The 15752-nt window shown below is 42.0% G+C and overlaps 1 protein-coding gene across 1 annotated transcript in view; it reads left to right on the top strand.

The window, feature by feature from the left end:
* Window positions 1–15752, top strand: part of LOC118121701 (follistatin-related protein 4) — a 67233-nt gene that overhangs the window by 43260 nt on the left and 8221 nt on the right. Inside the window, exons 6-10 of the mRNA XM_035177758.2 lie at window positions 3127–3261; window positions 4419–4445; window positions 5872–5990; window positions 7723–7872; window positions 13246–13353. Of these exons, the coding sequence (XP_035033649.2) occupies window positions 3127–3261; window positions 4419–4445; window positions 5872–5990; window positions 7723–7872; window positions 13246–13353 (539 nt within the window). The remainder of the gene's footprint in view (window positions 1–3126; window positions 3262–4418; window positions 4446–5871; window positions 5991–7722; window positions 7873–13245; window positions 13354–15752) is intronic.

Genomic DNA, 15752 nt, shown 5'->3' with positions numbered 1-15752 from the left:
GGGAGATGACAAGGGGCAGGAGTCTTACTTGTAGTTTTTTTTATATTAATTAAAAAAGTTGATAAAAGCGAAAATGATCAGGTGGAAAAGTGGATTAAATGATGTCGATAGTCGTCTTCATGTTGCCACAGTTTGTCAAACGACCACGGCACAGATGAGGCGAGAGTCACCACTTCTTTTCCACATATCATATCCTCCGTCCTCGTTTATTTGTCTGCAGTGTTTATTATGTTGACCACACGCTGGCAGTTGATGCTGAGGAGCATTGATTACAAACCACAGTCGAACAGAGAAGAAATAAACAGCTTTGTGCTGCAGAGTTCAGGACCTGTCCGTGGTGCTGAAACCACTCAGGCCCGTTTCCTCTTTGCTTGGTGGATTACAGAGAAAAACTCAGCACAGCCCACAGTCACACCTTTATGTGTGACTTCAAAAATCATTTTTCTCAACCCAGATGCATTTTGGGAAGAAAGCTCATCATATCCCTAGTTAATCAAAGGGAAATGATGGCTGTAAGCTGCATTTGAGGCTGTTGAGTAAGCTAAATGTTTTCTTTTTAGGAGTACTCAAGAGTTCACAGGGGAATTATTCATCATAGCTATCGTAAAAGCAGCAATGTTACGGAAAGTTAAAATATTATACAATATTTCCTCTGATGTTAACAAAGTGTACGGGCACCGCGCTTACACAGCACAGGGCAAAGAGACCTAGATTAGATTCTTCTTTATTGTCTCCAATGGGAAATTCATTTTGCTTAGGTCAGTACCTAAGCAAAATGTTTTTTTTGGCCAGTTAAAGCTGTAAAAACAAAACTGACCTATTATCATCACATTTTACAGAGCAGCATGAGCCATAATTTGGAGTGAATGTACATATAATTTTTACACTCCTCTTGGTTCTGATTCGCTCTCTCCAGCAGAATGATCTTGTGCGGCCAAACACCAACTAGTTGATAGATTTGTTTCGTCTGCTGTTTGGAGCTGGGCAGGTAATTTACAGTGGCTTTTTAGAGCTTTATCACTGTAAGCCGCTGCCTGCTGCAGCAGAAAATGACATAATGAAAGTGGCGAGTTATCCCAAATTGTAAAGCAGCTGCCAGAAAACTCAAACAATAAGATGAAAGACATTATAAACCTCCGCCCAGCTAAAAGAAGACTGTATTCAGGTTTTAATAATGTGTTGGGTTGTCACTCGTGTCCCTTATCATATGAAAGTAGTCATGTGGTCCGTTGTTAATATTGAAACTGGGATTGTGGCTGATCTAAGGCCTATTGCAGATTCCTTATTTGCCATTATGATAATACACTACTGTAAGGGTGGTGGGGATTGAAACTAGAAGTCATAATTAAAGACACAACTCCAGCCCTGTCACGCTGAACTGCTACATGCCTGCAAATAAGGATATAGAGAGTAATTTAATGAGCGGCTGATTCAGTGCTTTTCAATAAGAATTGATCTGAACACAATTATGAATTAGACGTAATTAAAGCGGTGTCTCATTCCACGAAGGCCTGCTTCAAGGCGGTTTTCACTTCAAAGCGTCACACATCTTTCCTCTGATAAAAGAGAATTATTATCAGAATCCAAAAGACATTTCACTAATGTGAAAAGCTTTGCGTCAACTCCTTTAATGTCTTGTTATTTTACGATCGAGTGGGCATAAATCAGAAGGTGGGAAATTATTTTCCGGCGTAAAAATGAGCAAGTGTCGGCTTTATTGCTGTTTGGTAGAGACGTAGTTCGGCAGGAAGACAAACATGGTACGACGGCTTTTTTTAAACGATAGAAAATGGACATGAAGAAATAGGAGGTTTTGAGAGGAAAGTGTGGATGTTAGATGTTACACAAGTGCACTTATGCTACAGATACTTATAGACATGTACAGAAAAGGATGAAAACTGAAGCTTCCTTTAATGTCGTCGCACAACTCTGTGTAAAAGCTCCACTCTGACCCACAACATCAATCCCACCGTGCTGCAAAGTGTGTGATGCTGTGGTGTATGTAGTGTTTCATAGTGTACAGTAAAGATCAGAGTGCAGCTGTACATCACAGGGCTGGATGCTGCAGTTAACATCAGAGGGTTTGATTCTGGCGGCGGCTCCTGGGTCTTAACGTCACCCGTCACCTCCGACTGATGTCACTGCTGCAACCCGAGGCAAACAATGCAGCACTGTGCAGTGTGCGGGACTCTTAACTAGACATGTGTGTACTGAAAGACAAAAAGGCTGTTGGATGTAAGAATTGCATGAATTCTTTAATGACATGAGTTTGCCATATCATCACTTTTTAAGTTATATATGAATAACATATTAGTAAATATTTGCTAATTTATACATGGAGGAATTATGAAGCAACATTATTGTTCTTTTGAAACCATGTCTGTCCATTAGGCTTATATCTGTTTTTGGGCTCCACCAACTCCCAAGGAAAATATCTTGTTCATTTATATAATTTGTTTTATCCTACTCAAAACAAACAACCCTGTAATCTCAGCAGAGCAGGGTTTACTTGTTACTTTGGAGGTTACTCGTCTCCTGAAGAAACATTTGAGGTTAATTTTCCTGACGATTAACAGCATTGTATCACACTAAAGATCCAGTGTTGTATCTTCCTACTGAATTTAGAAGTATTTAAGTTCAGTATTTTAATGAAATTCATAACTTCATAATCAAATCTTAAAGGTTCAGTGTGTAGAATTTAGGGACATCTAGTGGTGAAGTTGCATGTTGCAGCTGAATACCCCTCATCTCACCCTCCCCTTCCCTTGACTGTAAAAAAACATGGGGCCTCCGTAGAGAGGACCCGCTCCAGATGTAAATATATAGTATTTCAATATAAAGGCCCATTCTAGTGTAAAGAAAACAACAATTTGTACAATTTAGTCAAAACACACGAGTAAAAACATCACTAGGATTATTTTATGTTAAGTTCATGCCAAAAGATCCATTTCACCTAAAGCTTATAAACTGGAAATTTCCTGTGCAGTCTAGAGTCTGAAAATAAACCAGATTAGCTTGTTGTTAGGCCTCGTCTTAATATTGTCTTTTCTTCATGGAATTACTCGATGGAGGTTTTTAATAAAGTGCTAACACTTGTTCTTTTTCTGTTTGTTTCTCTTCTTTTAGCAAATGGTAGTGAGCTCTTCATTGGCAGCGTTCGGTACGAGGACACTGGCGCCTACACGTGCATCGCCAAGAACGAAGTGGGAGTGGATGAGGATATCTCCTCTCTGTTTGTGGAAGACTCGGCCAAGAAGACCCGTAGGTCACATGCTGCCAAATTTCGCCTTTTCCTGTTATTGTATATTGATTTCAAGTTCAACACTTTAACTTAATAACACTTTAACTTAATAACATTTAAAGCAAACATAAACCTGTCAAGGCGGAAATCTCCCTGGCATGGCTGCCTATATATGACATCATTATGAAGTAGTATGAAACGGATGTAAAGGTCATAAAGAAGTGATCTTTTAAAATAAAGAAAGTGAAGATTAACCTTTTCTGAGAAGCATAAGGGGAAAAACAGATTAACAGCTAAGTGCCAGTGCAACGCATTTGCTGAAAACTTCACCCAAGAGCCTGACATATTTTACACGAATGTAAAGATCAGAATTTAATATCAATCTGATAATATCTGACAGACCTTGGACAACAGGAACAAAAGTGACCATCAGACAGAACCTTTGTTCATTTTGTCAAAGTCCAAACGACAAACCATCTGGAACTAGTTTGACTGTGACACTGGTCGTCTCTGCTAAACTGTAAATATGGCAAAGTGAAAGAGGAATAGTTGAATTTATTTTAGTCGACCTAAACCATCAATCCTCAACCCCCCCACCCCCAGGGGCTTTACATCAAATTGCACACACATCACTAAAGAACAACTTGTTTTCGAAACCTTCTCATCCTTTATATAAAAAAAAAAGAACACATCTGACAGGACAGATCCATAAAATGGTATTTATTTCCAACTGTGTTGTCATAATGCACAAGGATCCGTGGATGAGTCACTTGATTCCGGCTGTGTAAGAACCTTCACTCCAAATTATGCAGTGATTTCATTGACTTTTAACAATAAAGCCGCGTGTTATGTTTCATTGATATGTGGTCTTTCATTAGATTTCATCATGTTGGCAAGTTAACCTAGAAAGAGCTCATCAGGCCAGTTAAAATTAAACAGAATAATCTAATCGACTTCTCTTCAGTAATTTTTCCTCTTAAATTCTTTGATTCAGGAGAAAATGCGATCATGTCAACAGCACTGAGGAATCGTTAGTAGCTGTCAAACACAATTTGTTTTGACACGACACGAGAGAAATCAGCTCCTCTGTTTCTTGACAGTATTTCACGTGTTCCTCTCTCCTTTTGTCCCCCTTTTCTCCTTTCCACTGTGCGGCGGCGGCGGCCCGATTCTGCAGTTGCAAACATTCTGTGGCGAGAAGAAGGTAATACATCGCAGCTCTCAAAATGCCTTCGTGTTCTTGTGAATAACAAAATGTGGCGTGCATGTTTTGTGGCTCTCCGGGGCCTGCAGCTGGATATCTACACTTTCCCAAATGTTTGCTGTATTGTCCAGAAGAATCACAGTGTTGTTTTCTCTCCAGCAAAATGTCTCCTCTGCTCTTGTTTTTCTCCCTCGCATGCCCAAGGTGTTTCATTCTCTCTGCTCATGCTCCGTTTTATCTGGATTTTCAGATCACCTGGGGGGGGGGTGGGGGGGTTTATATACAGTATTTGGCAAATAATATCACAGATTCAGTGCGGTGGCTACGAGGAAAACAGCTGTGGGTTTCAGCGGTATACAAATCCATACCGTCTTTACAGTGTATATATTATGAGCATTGGCCGTCAGCACAGTTTTACCGCTGCTAATTAAAATCCACTGAGTATAATACAAATACACTCTGGTTTATATGCATATACATATCAGGTTTACCACAGATACAAAATAAGTCAGTGTGGTTTATAAAACCGTTTAAGCATTTTTGCATTATATATGAGCATATATGAGTATTCAGAGTTGTGTGTGAGAAAGTGCCTCTTTTGTGTCTCTGCATACATTTCTCAGCCTCTTGCTTTGCTTGCATTTATACTTTGTGTTCATATGCCTCCATGCTGCTAACAGCCAGTGGCCGGAGGCGTAATGTTTTTCGGTTGAACATGATATCTCAAGTCTGCCTTTAGGGAATCCCTTCAAATTTTGACTAGTTGTCACTTTGACTTTCAGTGGTCAGAGGACAAAGTTCACGGCGACCTCACATGAATCTGAAAATAGTGAAACTGCACTTGTTTGCGAAGGCATGCAGTCGTACGGCAGTAATTCTTAGAGTCTTCGTTTCAGAGTGTTCAGTCAGTGGTTCACTTTGTTTCATCTGACAGCGCTTCGGTGCCAAAACTAGATTTAAACAGTCTGACAAATCGATCACTATAAAGTTTTGTGTTTACCTGCTCATGCTTATTATCTCCGTTCCTGTGACATGTTCCTGAATATGCGGTAAATAGTCTCGTCCAGCGTTACACTGTGATCCCTGGTAACTCATCAGCAGCTGTTTACAGCGAGCAGATGAGACGTCTCCTCGTATGAGACCGTGCCTTTAATTTGATGCCTCTCCCTGCTGTAAGTTGTGGGCATGTTGCTGACAGGACCCTTTGTCGGCATTGTCAAAATGGCAGGCAGACACACACTGCCCATCTACGCCAACATGATAGCATGCTAGGAGTGTGTACACCGTCAATTTCCTGCAGCAGGGAAATTGAAATGTCCAACTCCAATGTCACATAAGAGGGGGTCTGTGTTGTTCTGCTGTTTTTCATTTGTATTTGTTGCTTTGAAAATATATATATGTCCATGTGTTGTGTCTTGTCCTCCAGGTCTGAGTGTGGGGAACATGTTCTACGTGTTTTCTGACGAAGGCATCACAGTTCTGCAGCCCAGTGAATGTGAGATACGGAGACACATGAAGCGCTCGGAGAGGATTGTTGCTACCTACGTGAGTGATTTAAAGTCTTTTCTTTTTTTATCAAGACCTAATTTCACTAAGTAGATTTCAGCAAAGGCTCAGAAGATTATCTTTAAAAATCAAATTACATTTAATGCAGTGGGATGCCACTTAGTGTGTTTTTACATTAACATGTACCATGTAGCCAGGTACAACCTCTAAAAGCACCTTTTGCTCGTGAGTAATAGATCTTGATTAGGTTGATGTACCATAATCCACACAGGCAGCACGGATCAGTAGGAGCTGCTGTGTTCCTCAAAGAGAAAACATAATGATCCATTAGTCCCAGTATAAAGGGGAATTACAACTAAAATGGAGGTCGTTCTTCCTCCCTGAATGTGTCACAGTGAGGCTCCTCACCTCACTAATTATAATGTGTTCAATTGTGTCCATTAGTCAGCAGTTCCCAGTGATAGACTGTATAAAGTCTATATCACACGTCCCAAGGTTTTTAATCCACTGGAGAACATCCCTCTCTGAGAGCAATGGGCTTTAGATGGCAAAAGTTGCTTGTTCCTCTGAGGGATTTGGGTTTTACAGGCGCCTGTAATTGTATTAGAGATCAATACAAACTCAATAAGCCATGTGTTAGCCAGTTCCTGCTGCAAACAGCAGTTTCACCACGTTGGTGGGGAGGAGGGAGGAGGGAGGAGGTGGACACTCCTGAAACACACTCTTTGTGGCTGCGTGCACGTGCATTAGTGATTGCATACAGTATACGTAGTATGGAGGGGGTGTGGTCAGCAAACACAGTGGGCTTCTGGGCCCGTGGAGGTGAAATGTGACCTGAGTCAGCAGCAGAATGAGTTTGTTGATTCAAACTGGTGCAAAATGTCACTTTAAAGAGGAATGTCCCTGGTTTAAAAAGGGAAACCATCATACTGAGTAGCATCAACTGTAAAAGTGTTATTTGAACGAAACATACACTGGTAGAGACGTCACTATGCACATTGGTTGCAGCTGGGAAACAAGGTAGGGACTAATATTATATTGAAAAAGTGTTTAGATCAAGGTTGGAGACTCATTTGGATCCATTTATTCATATCTTGTACTGCACTATTTCCATGCATCTTATTCTATTTAGGTGTTTTAGTCCATTTTATTTTTCTCTTTAAAATGATATTTGTGTGTACTAATGCTTTTTCTTAGTCATTACGACAAAAGAAATAAACATCACACATATTATTCTAAAGCATTTTGAATTGCCATGTAGATGAGAGATGTGTTCGAGATTCATTTGCTTAACCTTGCCTGAACTTAACAAGAATATTATTCCCTGTATAAATGTTAATCACAGTATAGTTTTCATTTAATAATCATATTAAGTGATTGTTAATGATTTCACTTTTTGGTTTTTATCTTTTATCTTTTTAAGTAAAAAGTGAAATATCTGCTGGTTGTAGCTCCTCAGAGCTGAGAGGGTTCAGATTCTTCTCTCATTAATATCGTCCAACTTGTTTTCACAGTATTCAATCACAGTTTGCTTTAAATAATTAACTTGCAGTGATTTTTTGTAAAATGATCATTATTTAATTCCAATGAAAGTAGGTAATGCACAGTTCTGGAGTTTTGCCCAGCCCCAACCCTCGGTGATGGATGAGAGTGGAAAAAGCCCCATACTGTTTATCTATGACACACGAGTAAATCCTGCCAACCTTCTCCTCCCTTTGTTGCTCCGCTCCTCCTCCCATCATCCTCTCTGTTCTCTGTTGGTTCCTCGCAGGAGGAGATGTGCCCTAAAGGTGAGGGGGTGTCACCTCAGCGCTGCGTGTGGTCCTCAGCAGTCAACGTCAGGGATAAGTACATCTACGTGACGCAGCCCCTCCAGAGCCGACTGCTGGTCGTGGATATTCAGGCACAGAAGGTGGTGCAGGTGGGTGGAGCAGGTTATCACTTCTGTCACATCACAGTTTAAGAACGTCTCAGAAATTATTCATCTAGAAGTTCGTGGCGGTTTAAAACTTTGGAACAAAGGTACCTCTCTGAGAAAGGTTCAGAGGACAAAGATTTTATTTCCATTTAATTCTTGGTGTTTGATGTTCGGTAAGCAGAGCAGGTTGCCCCCTCCCCCCAATCAAAGGGTTGCTGGTTCTACCTCTAAACTCCTGTGTCCTTGTGCAAGACAGTGAACCCCAATTTCCCCCCGACGGTCCGGCCAGCCCCTCGTTGGGTGAAGGCGAATGTGTGCGAATGACATAGAAAGTGAAAAGCACCTTGGATAAAAGTGTAATAAAAATGCAGTCCATTTATCATTTCATATTTTGCTAAACAGCCGCCGCACGATCTTTGCATTGCGACCACAACTCGCCATCTCTGGCCTGTCAAGCTTTGGATTTCTCCCGATGATGAAGTAGTGTGCACACTGAGCGTTAGAGCGTCAGTCAGCATGAACACAGTCTGGAGGGTGGAGCGTTGTGTTTTTTTTTTTAACCTTCCTTAACCCAGAAGCACTTTTCTACTATACTTCATATTAACATGAATAACTGACAGGATGAACCTATTAGAACAACATTAGAAAAACTGATCACAACTAGCATTTCCACTGTGTATCACCCCCTTGCTGCTACAAGCTGGTCCTGTATCTTACTGTATCAGTTTATAATAATGTTAGCAGCACTGCTCTGCTCTTTATTGGATTTGGGTTTACACTTTTGCAGCCCTGGACAAGCTCTTTATCTGAAGTAGTGTTACATTTACACACCAGGTAGTCCTTGTCCTTCGAGCCTTTTGTCTGGTAAATATGAAAAAATATTGCTTGAAAATACAAACAATAAAGCATTGAGTCTATCTCCTGGGTTACTGGGTCGACTTTGCTCTTTTGTTAAAAAACAACAACATCTAAACAGGTTTAAAACAAAATACTGCTCTGATTCTTCTTCTTATCGTACTTTCCCATTCTTCTATACCTGCAAGATTGGGAAAAATCTAAATTTTAAATTTTAAAGAGTTAATGTCAACTAGTTAATATCCATTTGCTTGGTATAGTTGTATTTTTTATTTCTTTTAGAATCAACAGTATATCTAGTGAATATACCTGCGTACAGCCACTGCTTGGCTATATGTCAAACAGCATCACCAGCGTGTGGCGCCTTCAATTCAATTTGCCACACTACTAAACTGCCAACAATGTAAGAAGACCACATGCAAGGTGAAATAAATCAAAACACCTCAAGCGCTTGAAACAATATGGTGTCCAGGTGGGTGCTCCCCATTCATCTTCCCTGTAACGGCTGTTTAGAGACCAAACCCCTGAGGGCTTCTTCCCAGGGTCAGCATCATTTATACAGGGATACAGGATGAGAGGAAATAGGCCCAACTCAATACGAGAAGATATAAGTGGAGATGTCAATATAAACCTGTAACTGAGCCTTGTTATTAGTCTAAAAACAGATACATATTAGATATTTATATACAAATATTTGCTGAGACTTGTTTGACACCCAGTACAATTGTATCTATGCCGTCCCTTATTTAGCTCCGAATACACAAAGGATGCTCTCACAACACTCACAGCTCAGATAAGTGACCTTCAGTGTATTGCAGTCCACCAACTGCCTCTTTCTCTCCTCACAACACTGTAAAACCACTTTCTTTCTCATGAGCGCCCCATCCTTCTCTCGCCCACCCCTGTCTCTCTTTCTTGAGGGCCCTCGATGGCCTCTGGGTGCAGGAGGTTAATGCACCGTCCCATTTTTTCTCTGTTGTCTTGCTCTGTTTTCTCTCGGCTCTTTTTTATTTCCCACAAAGCACATTTGTGGCGTCTTCACAACCGGGGCTTTGAGGACGAGAGAGGAAAATGTCAAACAGCAGCGAATGTAGTTCATTCGGTGACAGAGGGAATGCATGAACAAAACAATGGATTGAAATCGTAGAGTCAGTACGGTGGGGTTTTCAGAGACTAAACACAAAGATGGGAAGCTTTTATGAAAAGTATGATATCAAAAAAGCAACGTCTTCTTACATACGCTTGTGCACAGACTTTGACAGAGAAGAAAGTGTTGTTCCTGTTAAAGTCACTGTTTAAAATCCCTCCATCAAATGCAAATTTAGGAGGCAAACTTAATGGACGTCTCCTCCAACGTACCTCTCTCTACAGGAAAAACGAAAATATACAAATTTACAGAAATGTAAATCTTAGAGGCCAAGCTTCTTTGGATAGCTTATCGTTCCTTGTTCCTCCATCACCTTGTGCGTTTGCTCTCTCCAAGCAAAAGCACCTCGTGCACCTTTCAAACCATCACTTCTCCGAGACCCCTCAGTCCTCGGGCACCGCCGTGAGTCCCAGCAGACACTAGATTAAGGCCATAAACATGCGGAGAAGCTGCACCGATAAAGGCTTTTTCATGGTTTCTGTGCTGTTGCCTGCCTGAAAATGCGGCGCCTTTGTGATCGCTCACCCTCAAAGGGATCTAACCTTGACTCCGATGTGTCAGACCTGCGCCGGCTAAGTCTCTGTCTGAAAACAAAACGCCACATCGGCTAATTAAAAAGAAACCCAGGGCAAAGACCTCCGGTTATGTACTCGCATTAGCTCACCGTGGTTGTTTAATTTGAGCCGCGGTAAATCAATGTGAAGCAGAAGGCAATTTTAAACCATTTCTGTTGCACTTGTTCTTTTTCTCTGAGCTCAAATTAGCATCTTTTCTTCAAGCGGCTTCAGAAAAAAAAGCTTTATGTTTTGTAAAGTAAATATTCGGGTTTCCTGAAGGATGACATTTTTATTTGTGTTTTGACATAGAAATCTCTCATTGCTGTGGGGGTTTCTGCTCTGCACCTCTGTGGAATCACCTGTCAGTCAAGGTGTACACACAAGATATAATATCTGTCACTTTGAATCTGTTGTTGACTCTGCAGAGCTCTTCACTGTTTCAAATCTATCCAAGATTGAGTTAACAACAGCTGCAAGCCAAACCCAGTGAAAAACAAGATTATTTTGCGATAGTTTGGTGGCTGAGAAATAAGATTATTTTTACAACTGAAATATTCTCCTTAAATTGGAGCTACATGATCAACAGGAAGTACAATGTGACTTAGTCCTTATTCTCCATTTGCCAGACTTCCTTTGAATGTCCTCCACTTTTTAAAGATGTATTGCATTAGGAGGAGTTTTATGTACTTTTCTTAACAAATTTCTAAATATTTGAGTCTTAGTGGGATGTTCTGCATCGAACAAAGCAAGGCCCACTGAGTGTGGGATCCCAGATGCATTATCATGTGTTCTGCTCAGCTCTATCTCATTCTTAGATGCCATGTGTTGGTTGGTGGGGCACACAAATCCTGCGTGTTGGAATTCAAATGCAAGTTAACTTAAGTCCCCCCTGCTGCTACTTTTGTTAATCTACAAAAATGCTGCCCAGTCGTGATTGTAGTGTGCTGCTACACGACGACAAAGTTTGGCTCAATGCAGTAATCTGTTTGGACAGGAAAAACCCTGAAAAGCATATTATGAGCACTTTCCTCTCAATCCTCTTAACTAGGTTCCAGGATTTGTTTCTCTCTCTGTGTACTATGGGGGAGCTGGACCAAGAAGTCGATGGGCAAAAAAAAAATATAGATATCGTTTTTTAATTGAATTTGGCCAACGAATATTCAACAAACTACTAGTGACCACAAGGAGATGACAAAAACACCTTAAGCACCGGACAGCGGCCATGCAGCCACAGTTCATAACACAACAACATCCAAAAGCACAATAACAAGAAGTGCAGCCACAACGACACCTGCATTATGCATTACACACACACACAACACACACACACACACACACACACACACACACACACACACACACACACACACACACACACACACACACACGTCATATGGTAAAATCACAGTATGAGCACGCAGCCTGGGATCGGGTTGGGACTGAGTCTTTATCATGTATATATTTGTTATTAAAAAATAAAAATATAGCCCACTAAAATGCCTGAGGGGGCCTGACTGGGGCTGCATAGATTTGTGACATGGCTGTAAGCCCACCTTGGCCCTGGGGTATTACCGTGCTTGCCTCGGAATGGCCCTGACCTCAGCTCTAACTGCTCCCATCATCGAGGGGGCTGAACACACACAGAAGCCGTCCACCGCCTCCACACACTGTACCCAATGTATATAACACACATGTGCATACACACATGCTGAGTTGACACTTGGCTGACCGGTGGAGAGCAGAGGGCCGGACCTCCCATTACTGAACACAGAGCTCGTGGTCTCGCTCCACTGGTGAGGGTGTCAGCAGCTCCCTGTCCACCCAGCCAGAAGCAGGGTAATGGATTGTGTTATTCCTTGTTGTTGACATTGCAGCAGACCCGAGGTTGAATGTGCCCCACACTCGCCATTTCTCCCTCTCTCCTTTTTTGCCGTTTGCCCTGTTCTCTTCCCCGTTCATTGTCTCTGCAAGTCATTTTCTATTTCTGGCCTTTCTCCTCACGCGTGTGTCAGATATCCTCAGTCAAACCTCTCCAGCCGTGACAGTAAAAGTAGACATGCTGTCCTTAGTCCTCGCTCGCTGTCTCAATGTGATGTCAAATTACACTTGAAAGTTGGAGAAAGGATGATTTCTTGAGCGACTACATATGCCCATTATTTGCTCTCAACAAGGTCACAGTTATTTTCTGTCATGTGTTGCTCTGTCCGGTCCATTATCCTGTGTGAAAATCATCTGATAGAAACCTCTTTTTCACTTCTGTGTTCTGTGAGTGAAGCATTCTGGGTGTTGCTAGAGAGCTTCAATTGATCTTCAATTTGATGATGACATTATTGTGACACAGATACTTGGTCATCTATATGTTTGCATATCAGCTCCAATATTATATCGGACATTGCACAGCAGGGTAAAGTGTTGTTAGAGTCCCCTTCAACTGATCTAGACACTTTTGTGTAGAATAGCAATAACAACCAACTCTTCTCGCTCTTTGCCTCCCATGGAGCAGTAGACGCAGAGAAAGGTGCGTCTCTCGTTTGCAGGGCAGTACTGAACTGATCTCTTCTACGGAAAGTAGATGCGGTTTGTCCACAAAGTCAAGAAAGGTCTCCGATAGTAGAAACCAATCTTGCCATTTTATTTTAGAAGAGCAGCGGCCAATAGGGAAACTCCCAAAACGCAGCCGGCTGACCAGTAGTGTGACGTCAGTTGAAGTCTCAGTGCCCCCTAGGGAACAAAGAAAGAAATGGCAATATGTCGGCACGTTGCGATCAAGAATGACGAATCCACATGTCTCTCTCTCTCTCTCTCTCTCTTCTCTAGGCAGTGGCAACAGATGCTTTCCCAGTGAAGATGCTCTATGACAAATCACATGACCAGGTGTGGGTGCTGACATGGGGGGACATGGACAGAACACACCCAACACTTCAGGTAAGTGTGTTTGTGTGAGTGTCTCACTACAAAGCCTCTGTCATAACAGTACATGTGTAGCTGGACACTAAGGCAAAAAGCTGGAGATTCAGGTGTGGGGTGTTAGCTGGAGCCAAGATGTGACATGATGTCAGTAAATTAAACAGTTTATGATCGTGTAAGTGGGATGACAAGTTTAAGATCCTCGTGGATGGATTAAAGGCCTTGTTTGTTGGGGGGGGAAAAGTAATTTGGGGGTATTTTGGCTTTGAGTTTTATTTTGTCACTTCCTGTATCTGATGAAGCCGTTGATTAATGAACAGGAAGTTCACCGTTGTCGCAGCCTCATTTTTATACCTGGCAAGTTTATTTAACATGCAATCTATCACAGTGCAGCTTTAAAAGAACAAAATAGCCCCTCTTTATTACTGTCTCTCTCTTTCCACACCTCCTACTGTTTCTATGCATGTATTTGGGAACTGAGGTGAGTGATTATTTGCCTGGTTGAATATAATCTATGTAAAAATTTCACTAAGCAAGAAAAAAACAGCATCTCATAACTAATTGAGCTCAGCTTTGTACCCGTGCTCCTGTTTATGTGCGTGACAACATTGAGCCTGTGCACGTTCCGGAGCGTTTACTAAGCCAGCAAAACAGCAATTCACAGCTGCGGCACTGTCGGCTTGTACCCGGCGTCCCCTCGGACCGCTGGTGTTAGAGGCTTCACAAATGAGAAATGATCACAGGTGTGGTTGTATTTAATCCACCTCGGGGGATTGGGTGAGACGAGCGATGAGAGAGGACAAGTCAGAGAGGGTCGACGAGGTGGAGGGGAAGGGAAAGGGAGCAGAGCCGGCGTCCATGGGGAGAGGGATGATGCTGTTTTTATGGGGCTAGTGTTTACTGTGCGCGTGTGTGTGTGTGTGTGTGTGTGTGTGTGTGTGCGTGCGTGCGTGCGTGCGTGCGTGCGTGCGTGCGTGCGTGCGTGTGTGTGTGCGTGTGGAGGACGGCGCTACAGGTAAAGCCACCGAGGGATCCCATTGTAATCTCTGTAATAGACACAAACATGTTTATTGTTCTGCTGTGTCCCATTGGAGGGAAGGATCCCATTATGTTGGTGTGAGGTGTTGTGTTCCGTCGTCACTGCTGGGGGATGATCTGTCGACGTGAGGATTGCAGAGGGATGATTCACTCTTAAATGTATAATTCTTCACAGTGAAATGACTGATTTCAGATTCAGAAAATCATCTGAATACATAATGATTTTTTTTTTTATGCCATTCTTGGTTTGTTAACACTGGAGATTTCCTGTGAATTATTAGTTGTTCATCGATGGTTGTGTAGCTGTTATTGATTGCAAATGGTTCAACACACAACACTTCATGTTGGTGTGATAATTCCACTTAACACTATTATTTCCATAAATGTTTTTGAAGACACTTACAAGTGTCACACAGTAGTGGTAGATTGTGTTGGATCTAAAGGTGCCACTATGTTCTGGCAACACAATATAGTAAAAGAAACAACCATGTGTGTGTGAGTGGGCTGTAACAGTTTTCTACTGATTTACAATCTGCATAGCCAAGCAGGCCTCGTGTGTTTGCACGTATACTGCCTGTGCTTAGGTTTTGAGTGGGTGTACTCGCTGTAAATTCCTTTCTGAGTTGTTTTTTAAACTTCTGTGCGAGGTTATAGTTTTAAATGAGGCAGAAAATTCTATGCAAAGACCCTTTTTTTTGTCACAAACAAAACAATTTCCTCCTCATATAATTTGAAACAATCGGAATATTGAAAGCAGCTTTGCATAACATTTCTCCCTTTGTGTGTGCTGTCTGAACTGCAGAAAAACACCTTTTTTGTTTTGTTTTTCGGTTTAATTCATTTCCCGGTTTCCCGCAGTCGTTCAGGAGTAATGAATAATTAGAGAGCGGGGCATGAATCACTCAAAAATGCAATTGCAGGGAAACCGCATAATGGATTAGAGGCCACGTGGATCACACGACAAATAAATGGTCTGATAATGTCATTATCATTTGGACTGAATGTAATTGACCTGTTGGGCAGCAGCCTGTCGCCGCCACCGGCACCGCTTCGCTTCAGCGGATCATACGTGTGCGTCAGTGTGAGCGTGCGTGTTAATTTGTGCACACATGACATGCGATTGTGTGTCTGTGCGGTGATTTAAAGCAGCCAAGTTTTGGGATGGCTCAATATCTCTGTGTAAACATCAGAGGGAGTGTGATTGTCAATTCATTAGAGAAGACAAATGGAGGAATCTCTGCTGAGCGGAGAGAGACATGGCCTTTCAGGCTGTCAGTCCGCGCTGCGTCTACGTGCCAGGAAGACATTTAACTCACGGCCATATTGTTTCTCTGCGTTCTCACACACAAGGGCAAAGTGTTTCCCAGCTGGACTGAGCC

The sequence above is a fragment of the Hippoglossus stenolepis genome, chromosome 15 (genome assembly GCF_022539355.2).
Source record: "Hippoglossus stenolepis isolate QCI-W04-F060 chromosome 15, HSTE1.2, whole genome shotgun sequence".
In the NCBI taxonomy this organism is placed as follows: Eukaryota; Metazoa; Chordata; class Actinopteri; order Pleuronectiformes; family Pleuronectidae; genus Hippoglossus; species Hippoglossus stenolepis.
Note: the sequence above shows the minus strand (reverse complement) of the source record. Positions and strands in the feature narration are given on the sequence as shown.